We start from the raw sequence: 24,738 nt of genomic DNA on the forward strand, positions 1-24,738 counted from the left end.
TCCATTCTTGGGGACTCTTATAGATTCTGTAGAAATGAAGATTTATCTGACAGAAGACAGATTAACAAAGCTTCTAAATGCATGCCGTGTCCTTCATTCCATTCAACTCCCGTCAGTAGCTCAATGCATGGAGATGATCGGCTTAATGGTAGCTGCAATGGACATAGTTCCCTTTGCACGCCTACATCTCAGACCGCTGCAATTGTGCATGCTGAGTCAGTGGAATGGGGATTACTCAGATTTGTCCCCCACTCTGAATCTGGATCAAGAGACCAGAAACTCTCTTCTATGGTGGTTTTCTCGGCCACATCTGTCCAGGGGGATGCCGTTCAGCAGGCCGGACTGGACAATTGTAACAACAGACGCCAGCCTTCTAGGTTGGGGCGCTGTCTGGAATTCTCTGAAGGCTCAGGGACAATGGAGTCAGGAGGAAAGTCTCCTGCCAATAAACATTCTGGAATTGAGAGCAGTTCTCAATGCCCTTCTAGCTTGGCCCCAGTTAAAGACTCGGGGGTTCATCAGGTTTCAGTCGGACAACATCACGACTGTAGCTTACATCAACCATCAAGGAGGGACAAGAAGCTCCCTAGCAATGATAGAAGTATCAAAGATAATTCGCTGGGCAGAGTCTCACTCTTGCCATCTGTCAGCAATCCACATCCCGGGAGTGGAGAACTGGGAGGCGGATTTCTTGAGTCGCCAGACTCTTCATCCGGGGGAGTGGGAACTTCATCCGGAGGTCTTTGCCCAAATACTTCAACGTTGGGGCAAACCAGAGATAGATCTCATGGCGTCTCGCCAGAACGCCAAACTTCCTCGCTACGGATCCAGATCCAGGGATCCGGGAGCGGTTCTGATAGATGCTTTGACAGCACCTTGGAACTTCAGGATGGCTTATGTGTTTCCACCCTTCCCGCTGCTTCCTCGTTTGATTGCCAAAATCAAACAGGAGAAAGCATCAGTGATTCTAATAGCGCCTGCATGGCCGCGCAGGACTTGGTATGCAGATCTAGTGGACATGTCATCCTGTCCGCCTTGGTCTCTACCTCTAAGACAGGACCTTCTGATTCAGGGTCCATTCAAACATCAAAGTCTAACTTCTCTGAAGCTGACTGCTTGGAAATTGAACGCTTGATTTTATCAAAACGTGGTTTTTCTGAGTCGGTTATTGATACCCTGATACAGGCTAGGAAGCCTGTTACCAGAAAGATTTACCATAAAATATGGTGTAAATACCTATACTGGTGTGAATCCAAAGATTACTCCTGGAGTAAGGTTAGGATTCCAAGGATATTGTCTTTTCTACAAGAAGGTTTAGAAAAGGGTTTATCGGCTAGCTCATTAAAGGGACAGATTTCAGCTCTGTCCATCTTGTTTCACAGGCGTCTGTCAGAAAATTCAGACATCCAAGCCTTTTGTCAGGCTTTAACTAGGATCAAGCCTGTGTTTAAAACTGTTGCTCCGCCATGGAGTTTAAACTTAGTTCTTAACGTTTTACAGGGTGTTCCGTTTGAACCCCTTCATTCCATTGATATAAAATTGTTATCTTGGAAAGTTCTATTTTTAATGGCTATTTCCTCGGCTCGAAGAGTCTCTGAGTTATCAGCCCTACATTGTGATTCTCCTTATCTGATCTTTCACTCAGACAAGGTAGTTCTGCGTACTAAACCTGGGTTCTTACCTAAGGTAGTCACTAACAGGAATATCAATCAAGAGATTGTTGTTCCATCCTTGTGTCCAAATCCTTCTTCAAAGAAGGAACGTCTTCTACACAATCTGGATGTAGTTCGTGCCCTCAAGTTCTACTTGCAGGCAACTAAAGATTTTCGCCAAACTTCTTCCCTGTTTGTCGTTTATTCTGGACAGAGGAGAGGTCAAAAAGCTTCGGCTACCTCTCTCTCTTTTTGGCTTCGTAGCTTAATACGTTTAGCCTATGAGACTGCTGGACAGCAGCCTCCTGAAAGAATTACAGCTCATTCCACTAGAGCTGTGGCTTCCACTTGGGCCTTTAAGAATGAGGCCTCTGTTGAACAGATTTGCAAGGCTGCAACTTGGTCTTCGCTTCATACTTTTTCCAAATTTTACAAATTTGACACTTTTGCTTCTTCGGAGGCTATTTTTGGGAGAAAGGTTCTTCAGGCAGTGGTTCCTTCTGTATAATGAGCCTGCCTATCCCTCCCGTCATCCGTGTACTTTTGCTTTGGTATTGGTATCCCAGAAGTAATGATGACCCGTGGACTGATCACACATAACAGAAGAAAACATAATTTATGCTTACCTGATAAATTCCTTTCTTCTGTTGTGTGATCAGTCCACGGCCCGCCCTGTTTTTAAGGCAGGTGCATATTTTTTAAATTATAATTCAGTCACCACTACACCCTTGGTTTCTCCTTTCTCGTTGGTCTTTGGTCGAATGACTGGAGGTGACGTAGAGGGGAGGAGCTATATAGCAACTCTGCTGGGTGAATCCTCTTGCACTTCCTGTAGGGGAGCAGTTAATATCCCAGAAGTAATGATGACCCGTGGACTGATCACACAACAGAAGAAAGGAATTTATCAGGTAAGCATAAATTATGTTTTTAAGGGGGGTTTGGGTTAGATTAGGGGTATGTGGGTGGTGGGTTTTAATGTTGGGGGGGGGGGTTGTATTTTTCTTTTACAGGCAAAAGAGCTGAATTCTTTGGGGCATGCCCCGCAAAAGGCCCTTTTGAGGGCTGGTAAGGTAAAAGAGCTTTGAACTTTTTTAATTTAGAATAGGGTAGGGCATTTTTTTATTTTGGGGGGTTTGTTATTTTATTAGGGGGCTTAGATTAGGTGTAAGTAGCTTAAAATTGTTGTAATATTTTTTAAATGTTTGTAACTTATTTTTTTTATTTTTTGTAACTTAGCTTTTTATATTTTTTGTGCTTTAGATAGTTTATGTAGTTGTATTTAATTGTAGTTATTTGTAGTTCATTTATTTAATTAATTTAATGATAGTGTAGTGTTAGGTTTAATTGTAACTTAGGTTAGGATTTATTTTACAGGTAATTTTGTATTTCTTTTAGCTAGGTAGTTATTAAATAGTTAATAACTATTTAATAACTATTCTAACTAACTAAAATAAATACAAAGTTACCTGTAAAATAAATATAAATTCTAAGATAGCTACAATGTAATTAATAATTACATTGTAGCTATCTTAGGGTTTATTTTACAGGTAAGTATTTAGTTTTAAATAGGAATAATTTATTTAAGTATAGTGTAGTGTTAGGTGTAATTGTAACTTAGGTTAGTTTTTATTTTACAGGTTAATTTCTCTTTATTTTAGCTAGGTAAGCTATTAAATAGTTAATAACTATTTAATAGCTATTGTACCTAGTTAAAATAAATTGAAATTTGCCTGTAAAATAAAAAAAAATCCTAAAATAGCTACAATATAATTATTATTTATATTGTAGCTATATTAGGGTTTATTTTAAAGGTAAGTATTTAGTTTTAAATAGGATTAATTTAGTTCATAATAGAAATATTATTTAGATTTATTTAATTAATATTTAAGTTAGGGGGGTGTTAGGGTTAGTGTTAGACTTAGGTTTAGGGGTTAATCATTTTATTACAGTGGCGGCGGTGTAGTGGGGGGCAGGATAGGGGTTAATAAATTTATTATAGGTGGCGACGGTGTAGGGGGGCAGGATAGGGGTTAATACATTTATTATAGGTGGCGACAGTGTAGGGGGGGCAGGATAAGGGTTAATAAATTTAATATAGGTTGCGGTGGGGTCAGGGAGCGGCGGTTTAGGGGTTAAACTATTTATTTAGTTGCGGCGAGGTGCGGGATCAGCAGGATAGGGGTTTATAACTTTATTATAGAGGGCGATGGTATAGGGGGGGCAGGATAGGGGTTACTAGGTATAATGTAGGTGGCAGCGGTGTCCGGGAGCGGCGGTTTAGGGGTTAATACATTTATCAGAGTTGCGGCGGGGTCTAGGAGCGGCGGTTTAGGGGTTAATACATTTATAAGAGTTGCAGCGGGGTCTAGGAGTGGCGGTTTAGGGGTTAGTAACTTTATTTAGTTGCGGGGGGCTCCGGGGGCGCCGGTATAGGGGGTAGAACAGTGTAGTTTAGTGTGAGTGCTTAGTGACAGGCTAGCAATAAAGCTGGGAAAAAGCCGAAGAGCAGCGAGATCGGATGAGTGATAACTCTCACAGTCCGCTGCTCATCGCCCCGTACTTGGTGCGTGGCTTTTTGACAGCTTTATTGATAACTTAGGCGAATTTTTGCAGGTCCGCGGCGGCGATGTGAGGCGAGCTTAGGCGGGCGTATTGGGCCGGCGAAGACAGGTAAAATAGACACGTTGATAACTACCCCCCTATAACTTCCCAAGAGGAGTGGAGATATTTTATTTTTCTGCCCTGATGTTGATGATCTTATCAAAAGTTATCTAAGATCCATGCTGGTTCCCACAGAGCAGTTGAAGGTAGTGTAAAGAAACATCTTCAGTGTGGAGAACCATGTCATGCTACAAGCAGCATTGAGGTATGTTCAGTCATTTGTTTCTGGGGAGACTTGATGCATCAAAACAGGCTGACATTTTTCCCTATCTGGGGAGGGGTAATCAGTATGCACTATATGTATGGAAATGGTGTACCTGGAATTCCCTTTATGTTGATTGCTAAATATGTCTGAGGACTTCATTTAGGATATTAAGTGTGGGCTAAACGCTGGGAGATGCAGTTGCTGGCTAAGGGCTTGCTTTGTCATATAATGATAACTGTCCTGAGAGAGTGCAGTTTTTTTCTCATGAAAGTTACGTTTTGTAATTGAGCATCATGTTTGTTTCTTGTGTATGTAAGAGGGGCACATGGCGTATATATTTTGTTTTGAGAACCGACATGTTTGTTTTTCTAACTACTCGTGCGGGTCTCTGTAAGGCTAGAGTTACGCCTACGGTGGACAGGGCCTAATTTTGCGCGCTCAGCCGCGCATTATCATCCGGATTGGATAGACAGCAAGGTCCTGAGCTCCGGTGGCGCCTATGTTATTTTGCCTAACGAAGAAGCTTAGGAGCTACTGCAGCAGATTTAGAGTGTTCTGGGGGCAGGTAGGCGCCACAGCAGAGCTGTGGCGAGGTGCAGGGGCCTGAATCAATATAAAGTTGTTATAACTAATAAAATCGAGTTAAATTGATATATAACATATCTAAGCAAATTGGTGCAATATTGTTAGACTATTTTGGGCACATAAGGATTAGTTTTATTGCTGCAAACGTTGTTTTGGAGATAACAGAAAAATTGTTGCGCTTTTATTATTTAAAGGCGCAATACGCTTTTTAGTTAAAAAAATTTGCCTATGTAATTTGACATCAGAGCTCAATATTTCAAGTAAAGAACGACTATTATTGCTAGTCTGTTTAACATGTCTGAACTTGAGGAAACTACTTGTTCTGTGTGTTTAGATGCCATTGTGGAACCCCCTCTTACTTTTTGTCCCTCATGTACTGAAAGGGCCTTACAATGTAAAGAGCGGATTTTCTTTAAGGAAAGTGTGCCTAAGGATGCTTCTCGGTCTGATGAGAATCAGGGTATGCCGCTACTTTCTCCCCAAGCGTCACAACCTTTAACGCCCACCCAAGCGACGCCGGGTTCTTCAACCGCGTCTACTTCATTTACTCTGCAGGATATGGCTGCAGTTATGTCATCTACCCTTACAGAGGTTTTATCTAAGTTGCCAGTGTTACAGGGCAAACACAGCAGGACAGAAGTCAATTTGAATACTGCAACTTCTGATGCTTTGTTGGCTATTTCCAATGTACCCTAACAGGGATCTGATTTGGGGGTCAGGCAACTTCTGTCTGAGGGGGAACTTTCTGATTCGGGAAGTGTGTTACCTCAGACGGACTCGGACGTCATGTCCTTTAGATTTAAGCTTGAACACCTCCGTCTGTTGCTTCGGGAGGTTTTAGCGACTCTGGATGACTGTATTGTGGTACCACCAGAGAAATTGTGTAAGATGGACAAATACTTAGTGGTGCCTGCTTACTCTGATGTTTTTCCGGTTCCTAAGAGAATCTCAGAATTTATTACACGGGAATGGGAAAGACCTGGTATCCTGTTCTCACCTTCTCCTAATTTTAAGAAAATGTATCCCATATCTGACACTGTTCTGGACTCTTGGCAAACAGTCCCTAAGGTGGAGGGACCTATATCTACCCTGGGTAAGCGTACAACTATTCCTATTGAAGACAGTTGTGCCTTCAAAGACCCTATGGATAAGAAATTGGAGGGTCTTCTAAAAAAGTTATTTATTCATCAGGGTTTCCATTTACAACCAACAGCCTGCATTGTACCAGTTACTACTGCGGCGGCTTTCTGGTTTGACGCCTTAGAAGAGTCTCTTAAGACTGAGACTCCTTTAGAGGAAATTCTAGTTAGAATTAAGGCTCTTAAGCTGACTAATTCTTTTATTACGGACGCCGCCTTTCAGATTGCGAAGTTGGCGGCTAAGAACGCCGGATTTGCCATTTTAGCACATAGAGCATTATGGTTAAAGTCTTGGTCTGCTGATGTGTCATCTAAGTCAAAGCTTTTGGCTATTCCTTTCAAAGGGAAAACCCTATTCAGGCCTGACTTGAAAGAAATTATTTCTGATATTACGGGAGGTAAGGGTCTTCTCCTACCTCAGAATAAAGCAGCTAAACTGAGGGGTAAACAAAATAATTTTCGTTCCTTTCGGATATTCAAAGGGGTCCCCGCTTCTATTTTGCGCAAGCCAAGGCCGTATGGAGACCCAACCATGCTTGGAACAAAGGTAAACAACCCAAGAAGCCCACTGCTGCTCCCAAGACAGCATGAAGGGGCGGCCCCCGATCCGGGACCAGATCTAGTAGGGGGCAGACTTTCTCTTTTTGCCCAGGCTTGGGTAAGAGATGTTCAGGACCCCTGGACACTGGAAATCGTGTCCCAAGGGTATCAAATGGAATTCAAAAATTCTCTCCCAAGGGGGAGGTTTCTTCTTTCACGATTGTCTGTAGACCAGATAAAAAGAGAGGCGTTCTTACGTTGTGTAAAAGACCTCTCTACTATGGGAGTAATTTGTCCCGTTCCAATACTGGAACAGGGGCAGGGGTTTTACTCAAATCTTTTCGTGGTTCCCAAAAAAGAGGGAACGTTCAGACCCATTTTAGATCTCAAGAGTCTAAACAAGTTTCTCAGAGTCCCATCCTTCAAAATGGAGACTATTCGAACAATTCTGCCATTGATCCAGGAGGGTCAATATATGACTACCGTGGACTTGAAGGATGCATACCTTCATATTCCTATCCACAAGGATCGTCATCAGTTCCTAAGGTTTCCCTTCCTGGACAAACATTTTCAGTTTGTGGCTCTTCCCTTCGGGTTGGCCACAGCACCCAGGTTCTAGGGTCCCTTCTGGCGGTTATCAGGCCGCGGGGTATTGCAGTGGCGCCTTATCTAGACGATATTCTGATCCAGGGGTCGTCTTACCATCTGACAAAGTCTCATTTAGACATGGTTCTGTCCTTTCTGAGGGCTCATGGGTGGAAGGTGAATCTAGAAAAGAGTTCATTAATTCCACAGACCAGGGTTCCCTTCCTGGGAACTCTAATAGATTCCATATCCATGAAAATTTTCTTGACAGATGTCAGAAAGTTAAAGATTCTGAATACATGCTGAGCCCTTCAGTCTAATCCTCGGCCATCAGAGGCTCAGTGCATGGAGGTAATTGGGTTGATGGTGGCGGCAATGGACATCATTCCGTTTGCTTGTTTCCATCTCAGACTGCTACAACTGAACATGCTCAGGCAGTGGAATGGAGATAATGCAAATTTGTCTCCTCAGATAGATCTGGATCAGGAGACAAGAGACTCTCTTTTTTGGTGGTTGTCGCCGGATCATCTGTCCCAAGGGACGTGCTTTCGCAGACCCTCATGGGTGATAGTGACAACAGACGCCAGCCTACTAGGTTGGGGTGCAGTCTGGAATTCCCTGAAGGCTCAGGGTGTGTGGACTCGGTCAGAGTCTCTACTTCCAATCAATATTCTGGAAATGAGAGCAATATTCAATGCGCTTAAGGCTTGGCCTCAGTTGGCTTCAGCCAAATTCATCCGTTTTCAGTCGGACAACATCACGACTGTGGCTTACATCAATCATCAGGGAGGAACAAGAAGTTCCTTAGCGATGACAGAAGTATCCAAGATAATTCGGTGGGCGGAGGCTCACTCTTGTTATCTGTCAGCAATCTACATCCCAGGAGTGGACAACTGGGAAGCGGACTTTTTAAGCAGACAGATGTTTCATCCGGGGGAGTAGGAACTCCATCCAGAGGTCTTTGCCACCCTGATTCTCAGATGGGGCATGCCGGAATTGGATCTGATAGCGTCTCATCAGAATGCCAAGCTCCCGAGATACGGATCCAGGTCAAGAGATCCTCAGGCCGAACTGATAGATGCCTTGGCAGTGCCTTTGTCGTTCAACCTAGCTTATGTGTTTCCACCGTTTGCTCTCCTTCCCCGGGTGATTGCTCGGATCAAACAGGAGAGGGCTTCAGTAATTCTAATCGCGCCTGTGTGGCCTCGCAGGACTTGGTATGCCGATCTAGTGGACATGTCCTCTCTGCCGCCGTGGAAGCTTCCAATGAGGCAGGACCTTCTCAGTCAGGGACCCTTTCAACACCCAAATCTAGTTTCTCTGCAACTGACTGCTTGGAGATTGAACGCTTGATTTTATCTAAGCGGGGGTTCTCTGATTCGGTCATTGATACTTTGATTCAGGCACGTAAGCCTGTTACTCGAAAGATCTACTATAAGATATGGCGTAAATATCTTTGTTGGTGCGAATCCAAGGGCTACTTATGGAGTAGAGTTATGATTCCCAGGATTCTGTCTTTTCTCCAAGAAGGATTGGAGAAAGGGTTATCAGCGAGTTCCTTAAAGGGACAAATCTCTGCTTTGTCAATTTTGCTACACAAACATTTGGCAGAGGTTCCAGACGTTCAGTCTTTTTGTCAGGCTCTAACCAGAATTAAGCCTGTGTTTAGCCCAATTGATCCACCCTGGAGTTTGAATTTAGTTCTTAATGTTCTTCAAGGGGTTCCGTTTGAACCCATGCATTCCATAGATATTAAGTTGTTATCTTGGAAAGTTTTATTTTTGGTTGCTATTTCTTCTGCTCGTAGATTTTCTGAGCTTTGAACGTTACAATGTGACTCGCCTTATCTTATCTTTCATTCTGATAAGGTGGTTTTACGTACCAAACCTGGTTTCCTTCCTAAAGTCGTTTCTAATAAGAATATTAATCAGGAAATTGTTGTTCCTTCATTATGTCCTAATCCTTCTTCTAAGAAGGAGCGTCTGTTGCATAACTTGGACGTGGTCCGTGCCCTGAAGTTTTACTTGCAATCATCTTCATTATTTGTTGTTTTTTCTGGAAAGCGTAGGGGCCAAAAAGCTACGGCTACCTCTCTTTCTTTTAGGCTGAAGAGTATCATCCATCTGGCATATGAGACTGCTGGACAGCAGCCTCCTGAAAGAATTATGGCTCATTCTACTAGGGCTGTGGCTTCCTCATGGGCATTTAAAAACGATGCTTCTGTTGAACAGATTTGCAAGGCTGCAACTTGGTCGTCTCTTCACACTTTTTCCAAATTTTCCAAATTTGATACTTTTGCTTCTTCTGAGGCTGGTTTTGGGAGAAAGGTTCTTCAAGCAGTGGTGCCTTCCGTTTAGGTTCCTGTCTTGTCCCTCCCTTTCATCCGTGTCCTATAGCTTTGGTATTGTATCCCATAAGTAAGGATGAAATCCGTGGACTCGTCATATCTTGTAAAAGAAAAGGAAATTTATGCTTACCTGATAAATTTATTTCTTTTATGATATGACGAGTCCACGGCCCACCCTGTCATTTCTAAGACAGGTATTTATTTTTGTTAAACTTCAGTCACCTCTGCACCTTTGGCTTTTCCTTTCTCTTCCTAACTTCGGTCGAATGACTGGAAGGGGAGGGAAGGAAGGAGCTATATATACAGCTCTGCTGTGGTGCTCTTTGCCACTTCCTGCTAAACAGGAGGCGTAATCCCATAAGTAAGGATGAAATCCGTGGACTCGTCTTATCGTAAAAGAAATAAATTTATCAGGTAAGCATAAATTTCCTTTTTACCTATTCTCATTCAATGTAATCCTGAAAATCTGGCCTGTTGGGGAGGCCTAAGAACAGGTCTGAAAACCAGTCCATGTGTCTGTCATTTGGCTTTTATTTTGTCAATATTTAAGCAGCTAATGAAACTTTAAAAATTACATCTACATGTTAATTTCAGTCTAATTTTTCTTTGCATCATTCTATCTAACGTTTATTTAGCGTTTAAGTGCAACCATTTTTTTCCTCTTGAGTTTGTTCCGCAGGGGATTAATTCCTCTTTCAAGTGTATGTACTGGTCTGCGTGAGTTGGAACTATCACAGCAGAGTATGTTGCTATTTTTTCTTCCTTTCATGCATCGTTATCCATCAGTGCTTTATAGCTTGGAATTTGCCTGTTTTGATTGAAGAAGGAAAAAATAATAATTTTATGGTCTACATTAATATGTTCTGTTTTTTGTTGTTTGGACAGATTATATATTTTTATTTATAATCAGATTTATCAGGAATGGCAAATACATTTTGTCAAGGTTTTATTACGAATAAAATGTTAATGCATAGATTGTATTTGATATACCTTATCACATTTTCTTTATTTGTCACAGTGGGTTACCAGTGTGCTGCAATTTTACACCAGTTTTTAGTTTAAAAACAGGTTGTAATCATTTTAAATCATTTAATATTTCTTTTGCATGATGTACCGAGTCCACGGATTCATCCTAACTTGTGGGATATTGTCCTTCCTGACAGAAAGTAGCAAAGAGAGCACCACAGCAGAGCTGTCTATATAGCTCCCCCTTAACTCCATCCCCCAGTCATTCTCTTTGCTGGCTCTAAGCAGGAAGAGTAAAGAGAAGAGGTGTTAAACTGTTAGTTTTATTTTATCTTCAATCAAGTGTTTATTTTTAAATGGTACCGGTGTTGTACTATTTACTCTCAGGCAGGACATAGATGAAGATTTCTGCCTGGAGGATGATGATCTTAGCATTTGTAACTAAGGTCCACTGCTGTTCCCACATGAGCTGAGGAGTACAGGAAAACTTCAGTGTGAGGAACGGTTTCTTGCTATACAGCAATGAGGTATGTTCAGTCATATTTTCTGCAGAGACTGTGTTAACTCAGAAAGGCTGATAGTGTCCCCATTAGGGGAAGGGTAAGCAGTAAATCCTAGTGTTATCAGAGGTTTTTACTAGCTTGCATAGGTTTAATTTTTTGTGGGCACTCAGTTTGTTATGTGAATTTGGGACAAACGTTTTTTTGTGTCTGGGCATTTGCTTGAGGGTTCTTTGGGGTTGTTTATAACCCACATGGCTTTCAGGCAGGGTTTGTTAGTTTTGTGTAGGCCCCAGCAACATCGAGTGAGGTTGGCAGGGCCTACATTTGCAAGCAGCAAGCAACTTCTCCTGAGGTCCTGAGAGTCTTCTGAGGGACTAATTGAAGCTTTAAACCCCATATTATCGCTTCCTAAGGGCAGGTAGGGCCACAGCAGAGCTGTGGCAAGGTGCTTATAGGAGTGTTTAACCGGTTTTACACATTTTTCAATCCGTTTTTTTCATTTGGGTGTTTATTGCTTATTAACTTGTGGTGCAATCCTTCTAAAGCTTAGTGGGTACACTGTTAAAATTTCAGAAAAACTGAAGCAATTTTAACCTGTTTTGCAGTTTGTGTATGCCTTTTTTTCTCTTAAAGGCACAGTACCGTTTTTGCAAATTGTGTTTTTTTTCATTAAATAAAGTGTTTTCCAAGCTTGCTTGCTTTATTACTAGTCTGTTAAACATGCCTGACAATGAGGAAACTCATTGTTCAATTTGTTTAGAAGCCATTGTGGAACCCCCTCTTAGAATGTGTCCCACTTGTACTGATATGTCTATAAATTGCAAACAGCATATTTTGACTTATAAAAGTTTGGCATTAGATGATTCTCAGACAGAAGGAATTCAGGTTTTGCCATCTAGTTCTCCCCAAGTGTCACAACCAGTAACGCCCGCACAAGCGAAGCCAAGTACTTCTAGTGCGTCTAATTCTTTCACCTTGCAAGATATGGCTTCAGTTATGAATACTACCCTCACAGAGGTTTTATCTAAGCTGCCTGGGTTGCAAGGGAAGCACAATAGCTCTGGGTTAAGAAAAAATGCTGAGCCTTCTGACGCTTTAGTAGCCGTATCCGATATTCACTCACAATGTTCTGAAGTAGGGATTTGCTGTCTGAGGGAGAGATTTCTGATTCAGGAAAGATGTTCTCTCAGACAGATTCAGATATGACGGCATTTAAATTTAAGCTAGAGCACCTCCGCTTATTGCTCAGGGAGGTTTTAGCTACTCTGGATGATTGTGACCCTATTGTAGTTCCAGAGAAATTGTGTAAAATGGACAAATATTTAGAGGTTCCTGTTTACACTGATGTGTTTCCGGTCCCTAAGAGGATTTCGGACATTGTTACTAAGGAGTGGGATAAACCAGGTATTCCGTTCTCTCCCCCTCCTGTTTTTAAGAAATTTTTTCCCATTTCTGACACCATAAAGGACTCATGGCAGACGGTCCCTAAGGTGGAGGGAGCTATTTCTACCCTGGCTAAGCGTACAACTATACCTATTGAAGACAGTTGTGCTTTCATTGATCCTATGGATAAAACATTAGAGGGTCTCCTAAAGAAAATTTTTGTTCATCAAGGTTTTCTTCTTCAACCTATAGCATGCATTGTTCCTGTAACCACTGCAGCTGCCTTTTGGTTTGAGGCTCTAGAAGAGGCTCTTCAGATGGAGACCCCACTAGATGATATTTTAGACAGAATTAAGGCTCTTAAGTTGGCTAATTCTTTTATTACAGACGCCGCTTTTCATCTTGCTAAATTAGTGGCTAAGAATTCAGGTTTTGCCATTTTAGCGCGTAGAGCGTTATGGCTTCAGTCCTGGTCAGCTGATATGTCATCTAAATCTAAGCTTTTGTCCATCCCTTTCAAAGGTAAGACCCTATTTGGGCCTGCATTGAAAGAGATCATTTCAGACATTACTGGAGGGAAGGGTCATACCCTCCCTCAGGATAAGTCAAATAAGACAAGGACCAAACAAAATAATTTTCGTTCCTTTCGAAACTTCAAGAGTGGTCCCTCTACCTCTTCCCCTGCTGCAAAGCAAGAGGGGAATTTTGCTCAATCCAAGCCAACCTGGAGACCTAATCAGGCTCGGAACAAGGGTAAACAGGCCAAAAAGCCTGCTGCTGCTACTAAGTCAGCATGAAGGGGTAGCCCCCGATCCGGGACCGGATCTAGTAGGGGGCAGACTCTCTCTCTTTGCTCAGGCCTGGGCAAGAGAAGTTCAGGATTCCTGGGCAGTAGAAATTGTAACCCAGGGATACCTTCTAGATTTCAAGGATTCCCCTCCAAGAGGGAAGTTCCATCTTTCTCAATTGTCTGTAAACCTGACAAAAAGAGAGGCATTCTTACGCTGTGTAGAAGACCTTTTTACCATGGGAGTGAGCTGCCCAGTTCCAAAAGCAGAACAGGGGCAGGGGTTCTACTCCAATCTGTTTATAGTTCCCAAAAAGGAGGGAACCTTCAGACCAATTCTGGATCTCAAGATCCTAAATCTTTCAAGATGGAGACCATTCGGACTATCTTACCATTGATCCAGGAGGGTCAATATATGACCACCGTGGACTTAAAGGATGCGTATCTGCACATTCCTATCCACAAAGATCATCACCAGTTCCTCAGGTTTGCCTTTCTGGACAAGCATTATCAGTTTATGGCTCTTCCTTTCGGGTTGGCCACGGCGCCGCGAATCTTCACAAAGGTGCTAGGGTCCCTTCTGGCGGTTCTAAGGCCACGGGGCATAGCAGTGGCGCCTTATCTAGACGACATTCTAATTCAAGCGTCGTCCTTCCAACTAGCCAAGTCTCACACAGACTTAGTGTTGGCCTTTCTAAGGTCTCACGGGTGAAAGTGAACGTAAAAAAGAGTTCTCTTTCCCCCCTCACAAGAGTTTCATTTCTAGGGACTCTGATAGACTCGGTGGACATGAAAATATTTCTGACGGAGGTCAGGAAATCAAATATTTTGTCCACCTGCCGAGCTCTTCATTCCATTCCTCGCCGTCAGTGGCTCAGTGTATGGAGGTAATCGGACTAATGGTAGCGGCAATGGACATAGTTCCGTTTGCTCGCTTGCATCTCAGACCACTGCAACTATGCATGCTCAATCAGTGGAATGGGGATTATGTGGATTTATCTCCTCAGATAAATCTGGATCAAGAGACCAGAGACTCTCTTCTTTGGTGGTTGTCACAGGATCATCTGTCCCAGGGAATGTGTTTCCGCAGGCCAGAATGGGTTATAGTGACGACAGACGCCGGTCTTCTGGGCTGGGGTGCAGTCTGGAATTCCCTGAAAGCTCAGGGTTTGTGGACTCGGGAGGAGGCTCTCCTACCGATAAATATTCTGGAATTAAGAGCGATATTCAATGCTCTCCAGGCATGGCCTCAGCTGGCTTCGGCCAGATTCATCAGGTTTCACAACAGTGGCTTATATCAATCATCAGGGCGGAACAAAGAGTTCCTTAGGGATGATAGAGGTCTCAAGGAGGCTCACTCTTGCCATCTGTTAGCGATCTATATCCCAGGTGTAGAGAACTGGGAGGCAGATTTTCTAAGTCATCAGACTTTTCTTCCGGGGGAGTAGGAACTCCATCCGGAGGTGTTGCTCAGCTGGTTTGGCTATGGGGCACACCAGAGTTGGATCTGATGGCGTCTCGTCAGAACGCCAAACTTCCTCGTTACGGCTCCAGGTCAAGGGATCCTCAGGCTGTACTGATAGAGGCTCTAGCAGTACCCTGGTCGTTCAACCTGGCTTATGTGTTTCCACCTTTCCCTCTCCTTCCATGTCTGATTGCCAGAATCAAACAGGAGAGAGCATCAGTGATTTTGATAGCACCTGCGTGGCCACGCAGGACTTGGTATGCAGACCTGGTGGACATGTCATCCCTTCCACCATGGTCTCTGCCATTGAGACAGGACATTCTGATTCAAGGTCCATTCAAGCATCCAAATCTAATTTCTCTGCAATTGACTGCTTGGAGATTGAACGCTTGATTCTATCAAAGCTGGGTTTCTCTGAGTCAGTCATAAATACCTTGATTCAGGCTTGAAAGCCTATTACCAGGAAAATTTATCATAAGATATGGCGTAAATATATTTTTTGGTACAAATCCAAAGGCTTCTCCTGGAGTAAAATCAGGATTCCTAGGATTTAATCTTTTCTCCAAGAGGGATTGGAGAAAGGATTATCAGCTAGTTCCCTAAAGGGACAGATATCTGCTCTGTCTATTTTGTTGCACAAGCGTCTGGCAGATGTTCCACACGTTCGGGCTTTTTGTCAGGCTTTAGTTAGAATTAAGCCTGTGTTTAAACCTATTGCTCCGCCATGGAGTCTAAATTTAGTTTGAAGAGTTTCTGAACTATCTGCATTACAATGTGACTCTCCATATCTTGTGTTCCATGCTGAGAAGGTGGTTTTGCGTACCAAGCCTGGGTTCCAACCTAAGGTTGTTACTAACAGGAATATTAATCAAGAAATTTTTGTTCCTTCTCTGTGTCCTAATCCTTCTTGTAAGAAGGAACGTCTGTTGCACAACTTGGACGTGGTTCGTGCTTTGAAATTTTATTTGCAGGCAACCAAAGATTTTCGTCAAACATCTTCTTTGTTTGTTGTCTATTCTGGAAAGCGTAGGGGTCAAAAGGCTCTTTCCTTTTGGCTGAAAAGCATCATCCGTTTGGCTTATGAGACTACTGGACAGCAGCCTCCTGAAAGGATTACAGCTTATTCTACTAGAGCGGTAGCTTCCACATGGGCTTTTAAAAATTATGCTTCTGTTGAACAGATTTGTAAGGCTGCGACTTGGTCGTCGCTTCATACCTTTTCAAAATTTTATAAATTTGATACTTTTGCTTCTTCGGAGGCTATTTTTGGGAGAAAGGTTTTGCAAGCAGTGGTGCCTTCCATTTAGGGTACCTGTCTTGTCCCTCCCTTCATCCGTGTCCTAAATCTTTGGTATTGGTATCCCACAAGTTAGGATGAATCCGTGGACTCGGTACATCATGCAAAAGAAAACAAAATTTATGCTTACCTGATAAATGTCTATCTTTTGCGATGTACCGAGTCCACGGCCCGCCCTGTCTATTCAAGACAGATAGTATTTTTTTATGTAAACTTCAATCACCTCTGCACCTTATAGTTTCTCCTTTTCTTCCTTGGCCTTCGGTTGAATGACTGGGGGGTGGAGTTAAGGGGGGAGCTATATAGACAGCTCTGCTGTGGTGCTCTCTTTGCTACTTCCTGTCAGGAAGGACATTATCCCACAAGTTAGGATGAATCTGTGGACTCGGTACATCGCAAAAGAAAGAAATTTATCAGGTAAGCATATATTTTGTTTTTCATAATTCTTCTATTTTTTTTTAAAATCTTTTGTACACCTCCATATAATGATTGAAAAGTAAGATTAATACAGATGTTCTGTGATCTACCTGCAGAATTCAAGAGTGGGGGCTCGGAAGAAATCCACAGACCCTAAAGAAAAATGATAAATCTCAGTGGCACACAGGCGAGATTTGGTGAGCATTCAGCAAATAATCATGAATTGAGAAACTGTGTAATATGTCATTAACTGTGTATCATAAAGTTATGTGGAATTGCGGCCATCAGAAACAATAAATAACAACAAATAAGAGCTCTTAAGGTAAAAATAAATAAACACACTTAAAAAAAACCTTATCAGAGGTAGATTCTGTAAAATGGATCTGAGTATCTTGATTCTGCAGAGGGTTATTTCTTGTTAAATTTTGTTAAACTTTGCAATATTCAAATTACAAAAGCTTCAACAGGGATCATCAATGTACAAAGATTTAAATTGTGACACAGAAGCAAAAGAAAAAACAAAATATGGTCTCTCAGTAGTAGTATTAAAGCATTCCTTGATCATTAAAACACAAAAACTAATATAAAGTATGCAGTAAACAGATACCTAAAATAATCATTGAGACTTTACATATTCCTCCCATATAAATGCAATTTAAATAGTAGTCATTTATACGTTTGGTCTGATTATAATGGCATTTTTCTAGAGATAAATGAAAGGGACAGTCTACTCCAAAAATGTTATTGTTTAAAAGATAGATAATCTCTTTATTACTTATTCCACAGTTTTGCATAACAACACTGTTATATAAATATACTTTTTATCTCTGTGATTACCTTGTATCTAAGCCTCTGCAGACCAACCCCCTATTTCAGTTCTTTTGACAGACTTTCATTTAAGCCAATCAGTGCTAACTCATAAGTAACTCCACGAGCATGAACACACTGTTATCTGTATGGCCCACATGAACTAGCATTGTCTAGCTGTGAAAAACTGTCAAAATGTTCTGAAATAAGAGGCCCTACTTCAAGGACTTAGATATGCCTACCTACAGTATGTTTAGCTTTCAACAAAGCAAACAAGTAATACCAAGAGAACAAAGTAACTTTGATGATTAAAAGTAAATTGTAAAGTTGTTTAAAATTGCATGACCTATCTGAATCATGAAAGTTTAATTTTGACTAGACTGTCTCTTTAAGGGAAACCCGTTTCCTCTAATCCTTAAACTTTTTTCCATAATAGTGTAACTAATGGTTTTGCTCAGTCAATCATAATAAATAGCCCGAGCCAGTAAGAGCATGATATTTTAACAGGCTTATTTAAAGGAAAAGTCTACTTTAAAATTGTGATTGTTTAAAAATATAGATAATCCCTTTATTACCCATTTCCTAGTTTTGAATAGCCAACACTGTTATATTAATACACATTTCACCTCTGTGATTACCTCTGCAGATTGTCCCCTTATCTCAGTTGTTTTGACAGACTTGCTTTTTAGCCAATTAGTGCAGACTCATAAATAACTCCATGGGAGTGAGCACAGAGTTTATCTATATGACGCACATGAAATAGGCATTAAAATTAACTAGATATATTCCTTTAGTGTCCACCCCACCCCCAAATACAACTTCACACATATATGGCCTTTGAATGATTTTACCCTAGTCCACACCCGAGTATTATAGGTTATACTGACTTTATAACAGATCAGGTGATTTCTATTTCTCTAACAGCGTCTCTATATAATAAATTGACTTTTGTTTTTATGTATATGCAATGGTGTGTGTGTGTGTATGTATATGTATATTATATATATTAGCAGGTAAGTGTTGCATTTCAAAATATTTTCATTCAAAATACATATGATAAATCTGTAATTTATTAGCAGAATTTGCTTTTTTTTGTGGTCCAGGTTACCCTTTGAAAAGCCTCATGTTTGCTTATTTTATCCCCTTTTGTCGTGGCCAATTATGGACGCATATAAATGAGCTTCTGCAAAGATTCTTGATCCTACAGGATGCACTTTAGTTTCTATGAGAGCAGTTGAAAAAAAGCCCCTCAATTTTCAAACATACATCCCAGAAAAAGCAGGCAAAATAATAATGAATGTACAATATGTTTTTAATAAGCATAATTAAGCATTTGGGTGTATATTAAGCATTTGGGTGTTAATTAAGCATTTGGGTGTATATTAAGCATTTGGGTGTATATTTGGCCGAAATGTTTTTATCATAACCAATCCAAAATATTGCTGTAAAATGTAGGGCTTTTTAAAACCTAAAGTAAACCATTATTATTAACAGTATAGCACAGAACTACCTGACAAACTCTACTACTTGTGTACCATTGGCTTCGAGATCGAGCAATATCATGAACTGTATGTCCCAAAAGAAGTCTGCTATGTTTTGGAGTTATTAAAGGCAGAAGGATACTCGTGCTGTAGGTGTGTTACTAAAAATAAATTAGTACAAAATAAAGGGGGTCCCTATTCAATTCAAAAGGATAAAGAAAAAGGGTTTCTCTTAAAAAGGAGAAAGTACTATGCGCTGCACAATGCAGCTAAATTAGCAACTGATAGCAGATTGTTACAAGTTAAAAGAAAATAGATTTAATAAACAACAGTGTATACACTTAAATATAAAACATCAAATAGATCGACAAACTAGCTCAAAAAAGCATAGTATCCACATATACATAGAATACATATACAATGTTGAAAACAATTAATACAATAAAAAGGTTTCAATACAAAATCCCAATTGACTTCCCGTAATGTGGGAGAGTTTGTAGATGCCAGGAGTGCTGAAATACAAAGAGATTCCAATGAGACAGCAGAAAGGAACCAAGCAATACAGTGGCTTACAGTCTTACAACGTAAATGGTTCAGTGATGTCCATAATATGTAGGCTCTTTCCAGAACACTCCATCTGTATCTCCGTTAGTAGTCTTTTGCACTTTACTTGGCATTCATTTGAAATTTTGCGCCTCTGCACATCAGAACTACGGAAGCCCAGACAGGACAAACAAAAGAGAAACACGTTTCAGCCCGTAATGGCCTTTTTCAAGCTCTAATGGACAATGCTTTCTTGCTGCTATATATACCCCCATCATGCACAGCGTGTGCAAAAGATAAATTAATATGAATATATATCTATAATGAGGGATAAGATGTGTAGTTTATCAATTGAATATATACCTACAATTCATTATGAAAGAATTCCTTATATAAAGAATGTGTATATATAATCAAACCAAATTATAAAAATAAGCTAAAAACAAAATAGTAAAAATTTTATATGGGCCAGTAAATTAGCAAAAAAGAAAGGATTTGTAAAATTCTATCTTGCATAGTTATACATTTGACATCAGTCCGTGCACATAAGTATATCATATGTAAACAGACTCAATACAGCGGCACGTTATATATTAATGCAAATAATGGAAAATAATAATTCATACAAAAATAAAGAAAATAAGCTAATTTAAAGAAAAAAATTGTTAAAAATATTAGAGATTACCTCAATATTGTGGATAAATACTAGAAGGTGAATTTATTTACCTAAACAATATATAGGAGCATAAGAAATATTGAAGAAAAATTATAGATGGACTAATCCAGCACCTACTTATTAGAAGGACACAAAATAAAAAATATACTATTGTGCATATAATCATGAGGAGTCCGAGAATCTCAGCAAAACAGAAACATGTTTATCGCTTAGAGCATATTTATATAGACATAATCAATGTAACATAAGATGCAATACATACTACTAAAGAAAAATAAAGCAAGGGAAAAATGTGAGCAATCCTAAATAGTAGACAGATATGAAGCCCTTATTAAAGGTTACCGGAGTAAAAGTCCCAAAGTTATACCATCTTGATGAATTGTAATGGGTTAAATTCTCCACACAAAGGGATACAAAGAAGTAGACTGTGTCCAGTAATTTTCAAATAGGCAAGCAGGTTGTTTGTCAAAAACCAATAAGGCAAATGCAACAGTTAAAGCATGCAAGCCAAAGCGATTGTACACATATAACAGTCCTGCGTCAGGTGTTAGTAAATACAATGCATTGGAAATCCTCCAAAAGTGCACATTTAAGACCAGGTTTTAAAAAAGGCAAACAACGCCCACAGCTCACCGGACCATATATTAATTGTGTTCAGTTCCACGGTCCTCCCAGAGCTGCCCCTCCGTCTTAGCACTCACCAAATTCACAGGTGTATATTTGAAATGATCTCCACTCTTACAGCTTATTGCAAAACTCACTGTAAATTGCACATGAACTTCAATGCTGAAATTGGACACTTAGTAAAACTTCCATCCACAACAAGGATAAAGTGGCTCCATTATTGTCTACATCCAGGCATGGCACGCCACCTTACAAACAGGGGCGTGACTGAACGCTATGCGCGTTTCATCATTCTCATTTGTCTAGGGCTTTCTCAAGCGTCATACAGAATTCACAGTGTAGGCAGGCTTTATATCATCCGTGAATGGGCTTGGTGAAATAAACCAATAGGATTGCTCAGTTGCTCACATATTATCATAGACTGAATTTTAAATACAAATGACTAAATATATACAATTATTCTTATGTGACATATGTTAATACAATAAGATGAAGTAACTCATACAATGAGAGAGTGGGATCATTCATGCATAAGGGCTTCATATCTGTCTACTATTTAGGATTGCTCACATTTTTCCCTTGCTTTATTTTTCTTTAGTAGTATGTATTGCATCTTATGTTACATTGATTATGTCTATATAAATATGCTCTAAGCAATAAACATGTTTCTGTTTTGCTGAGATTCTCGGACTCCTCGTGATTATATGCACAATAGTATATTTCTCTTGTAAAGGTGTATCCAGTCCAAGTGTTCATCCATTACTTGTGGGATATTCTCCTTCCCAACAGGAAGCTGCAAGAGGACACCAACAGCAGAGCTGTCTATATAGCTCCTCCCCTAACTGCCACCCCCAGTCATTCTCTTGCAGCTCTCGACAAGAAAGGAAGTATCAAGAGAGATGTGGTGACTTAGTGTAGTTTTTACCTTCAATCAAAAGTTTGTTATTTTTAAACGGTACCGGTGTTGTACTGTTTTTACTCTCAGGCAGAAATCGGAAGAAGACTTCTGCCTGGAGGTTTGATGATCTTAGCGGTTTGTAACTAAGGTCCATTGCTGTTCTCACACATAACTGAAGAGTATGGAAAGAAAACTTCAGTTGGGGGGACGGTCTGCAGATTGCCTGCTTTGAGGTATGTTCAGTATATTTTTTTCTAGAGAGATGATAAGGTCTAGAAAATGCTTACAGTGCCTGGTATATTTAAGGTAAGCCTGAAACAGTGATTTAACATCAACTGGAATCTTTCTTTGAAAAATGGATAATATTCATGTTAATACCTATATTACTTAGTGTAAAAACGTTTGCATGATTTATAAATAAAAACGTTTTTTCTCTGAGGGTGATAAATCTTTATTTGGGGCCTAGTTTCCACATGGCTTGTTAGATTACACCTAGGAGTACTTTTCTCTTGTAAGGTGTATCCAGTCCACGGATCATCCATTACTTGTGGGATATTCTCATTCCCAACAGGAAGTTGCAGGAGGACACCCACAGCAGAGCTGTTATATAGCTCCTCCCCTAACTGCCATACCCAGTCATTCTCTTGCAACTCTCAACACGCATGGAGGTAGTAAGAGAGAGTGGTGAAAAATAGTTAGTTTTCTTTCTTCAATCAAAAGTTTGTTATTTTTAAATAGTACCGGAGTTGTACAATTTTATCTCAGGCAGTAAATAGAAGAAGAATCTGCCTGAGTTTTCTATGATCTTAGCAGGTTGTAACTAAGATCCATTGCTGTTCTCACATATGTCTGAGGAGAGAGGTAACTTCAGCGGGAGAATGGCGTGCAGTTTACTATGCTATGAGGTATGTGCAGTTACAATTTTTTCTAGAATTGGAAATGCTAGAAAATGCTGCTGATACCGGATTAATGTAAGTTAAGCCTGAATACAGTGATTTAATAGCGACTGGTATCATGCTTACTCTCAGGGGTAATACCCTTATAAAATTGCAATATAAAACGTTTGCTGGCATGTTTAATCGTTTTTATATACGCTTTGGTGATAAAACTTTATTGGGGCCTAGTTTTTTCCTCATGGCTGCCTTAAATTTTGCCTAGAAACAGTTTCCTGAGGCTTTCCACTGTTGTAATATGAGTGGGAGGGGCCTATTTTAGCGCTTTTTTGCGCAGTTAAAATTACAAACTGAGACATCCAGCTTTCCTCAGAAGTCCCCAGAATGCTATAGGACATCTCTAAAGGGCTCAAAGGCTTTCCAAAGTCGTTTATTGGGGAAGGTAGGGCCACAGCAGAGCTGTGGCAGTTTGTTGTGACTGTTAAAAAACCTTTTTTGATCCGTTTTTTGAACTAAGGGGTTAATCATCCATTTGCAAGTGGGTGCAATGCTCTGTTAGCTTATTATACACACTGTAAAAAATTTGTTTGTGTAACTGCCTTTTTTCACTGTTTTTCAAATTCTGACAAAATTTGTTTCTCTTAAAGGCACAGTACCGTTTTTTATATTTGCTTGTTAACTTGATTTAAAGTGTTTTCCAAGCTTGCTGGTCTCATTGCTAGTCTGTGTAAACATGTCTGACATAGAGGAAACTCCTTGTTCATTATGTTTAAAAGCCATGGTGGAACCCCCTCTTAGAATGTGTACCAAATGTACTGATTTCACTTTAAGCAATAAAGATCATATTCTGTCTTTAAAAAATTTATCACCAGAGGAATCTGACGAGGGGGAAGTTATGCCGACTAACTCTCCCCACGTGTCAGATCCTTTGACTCCCGCTCAAGGGACTCACGCTCAAATGGCGCCAAGTACATCTAGGGCGCCCATAGCGATTACTTTACAAGACATGGTGGCAGTCATGGATAATACACTGTCAGCGGTATTAGCCAGACTACCTGAATTTAGAGGTAAGCGAGATAGCTCTGGGGTTAGACGAAATGCAGAGCATGCTGACACTTTAAGAACCATGTCTGATACTGCCTCACAATATGCAGAAGCTGAGGAAGGAGAGCTTCAGTCTGTGGGTGATGTTTCTGACTCAGGTAGGATACCTGATTCTGATATTTCTACATTTAAATTTAAGCTTGAACACCTCCGTGTGCTGCTCAAAGAGGTTTTAGCTGCTCTGAATGACTGTGATACAATTGCAGTGCCAGAGAAATTGTGTAGACTGGATAAATACTATGCAGTGCCGGTGTGTACTGATGTTTTTCCAATACCTAAAAGGTTTACAGAAACTATTACTAAGGAATGGGATAGACCAGGTGTGCCGTTCTCTCCCCCTCCTATTTTTAGAAAAATGTTTCTAATAGACGCCACCACATGGGACTTACGGCAGACAGTCCCTAAGGTGGAGGGAGCAGTTTCTACTCTAGCAAAGCGTACTACTATCCCTGTCCAGGACAGTTGTGCTTTTTTAGATCCAATGGATAAGAAATTAGAAGGTTACCTTAAGAAAATGTTTATTCAACAAGGTTTTATCCTACAGCCCCTTGCATGCATTGCTCCTGTCACTGCGGCTGCGGCGTTCTGGTTTGAGTCTCTGGAAGAGTCTTTACAAGTAGCGACTCCATTGGATGACATACTTGGCAAGCTTAGGGCACTTAAGCTAGCCAATTCTTTTGTTTCTGATGCCATTGTTCATTTGACTAAACTAATGGCTAAGAATTCTGGTTTTGCTATACAGGCGCGCAGGGCGCTATGGCTTAAATCATGGTCAGCTGACGTGACTTAAAAATCTAAGCTACTTAACATTCCCTTCAAGGGGCAGACTCTATTCGGGCCTGGTTTGAAGGAGACTATTGCTGATATCACTGGAGGAAAAGGTCATGCCCTTCCTCAGGACAGGTCCAAATCAAGGGCCAAACAGTCTAATTTTCGTGCCTTTCGAAACTTCAAGGCAGGTGCGGCATCAACTTCCTCTAATGCAAAACAAGAGGGAACTTTTGCTCAGTCCAAGACGGTCTGGAGACCAAACCAGACCTGGAACAAAGGTAAGCAGGCCAAAAAGCCTGCTACTGCCTCTAAGACAGCATGAAGGAACGGCCCCCTATCCGGTAACGGATCTAGTAGGGGGCAGACTTTAGCTCTTCGCCCAGGCGTGGGCAAGAGATGTCCAGGATCC

The 24,738-nt window shown here is 40.7% G+C and overlaps 1 protein-coding gene across 1 annotated transcript in view; it reads left to right on the forward strand.

The window, feature by feature from the left end:
• The window catches only part of HDGFL3 (HDGF like 3), a 180,566-nt gene that overhangs the window by 128,206 nt on the left and 27,622 nt on the right, over window positions 1-24,738 (forward strand). The window contains exon 6 of the mRNA XM_053717419.1: window positions 16,649-16,729. Coding sequence (XP_053573394.1) covers window positions 16,649-16,699 — 51 coding nt within the window. The 3' untranslated portion in view covers window positions 16,700-16,729. The remainder of the gene's footprint in view (window positions 1-16,648; window positions 16,730-24,738) is intronic.

This window comes from Bombina bombina, chromosome 6 (genome assembly GCF_027579735.1).
Source record: "Bombina bombina isolate aBomBom1 chromosome 6, aBomBom1.pri, whole genome shotgun sequence".
NCBI classification, from domain to species: domain Eukaryota; kingdom Metazoa; phylum Chordata; class Amphibia; order Anura; family Bombinatoridae; genus Bombina; species Bombina bombina.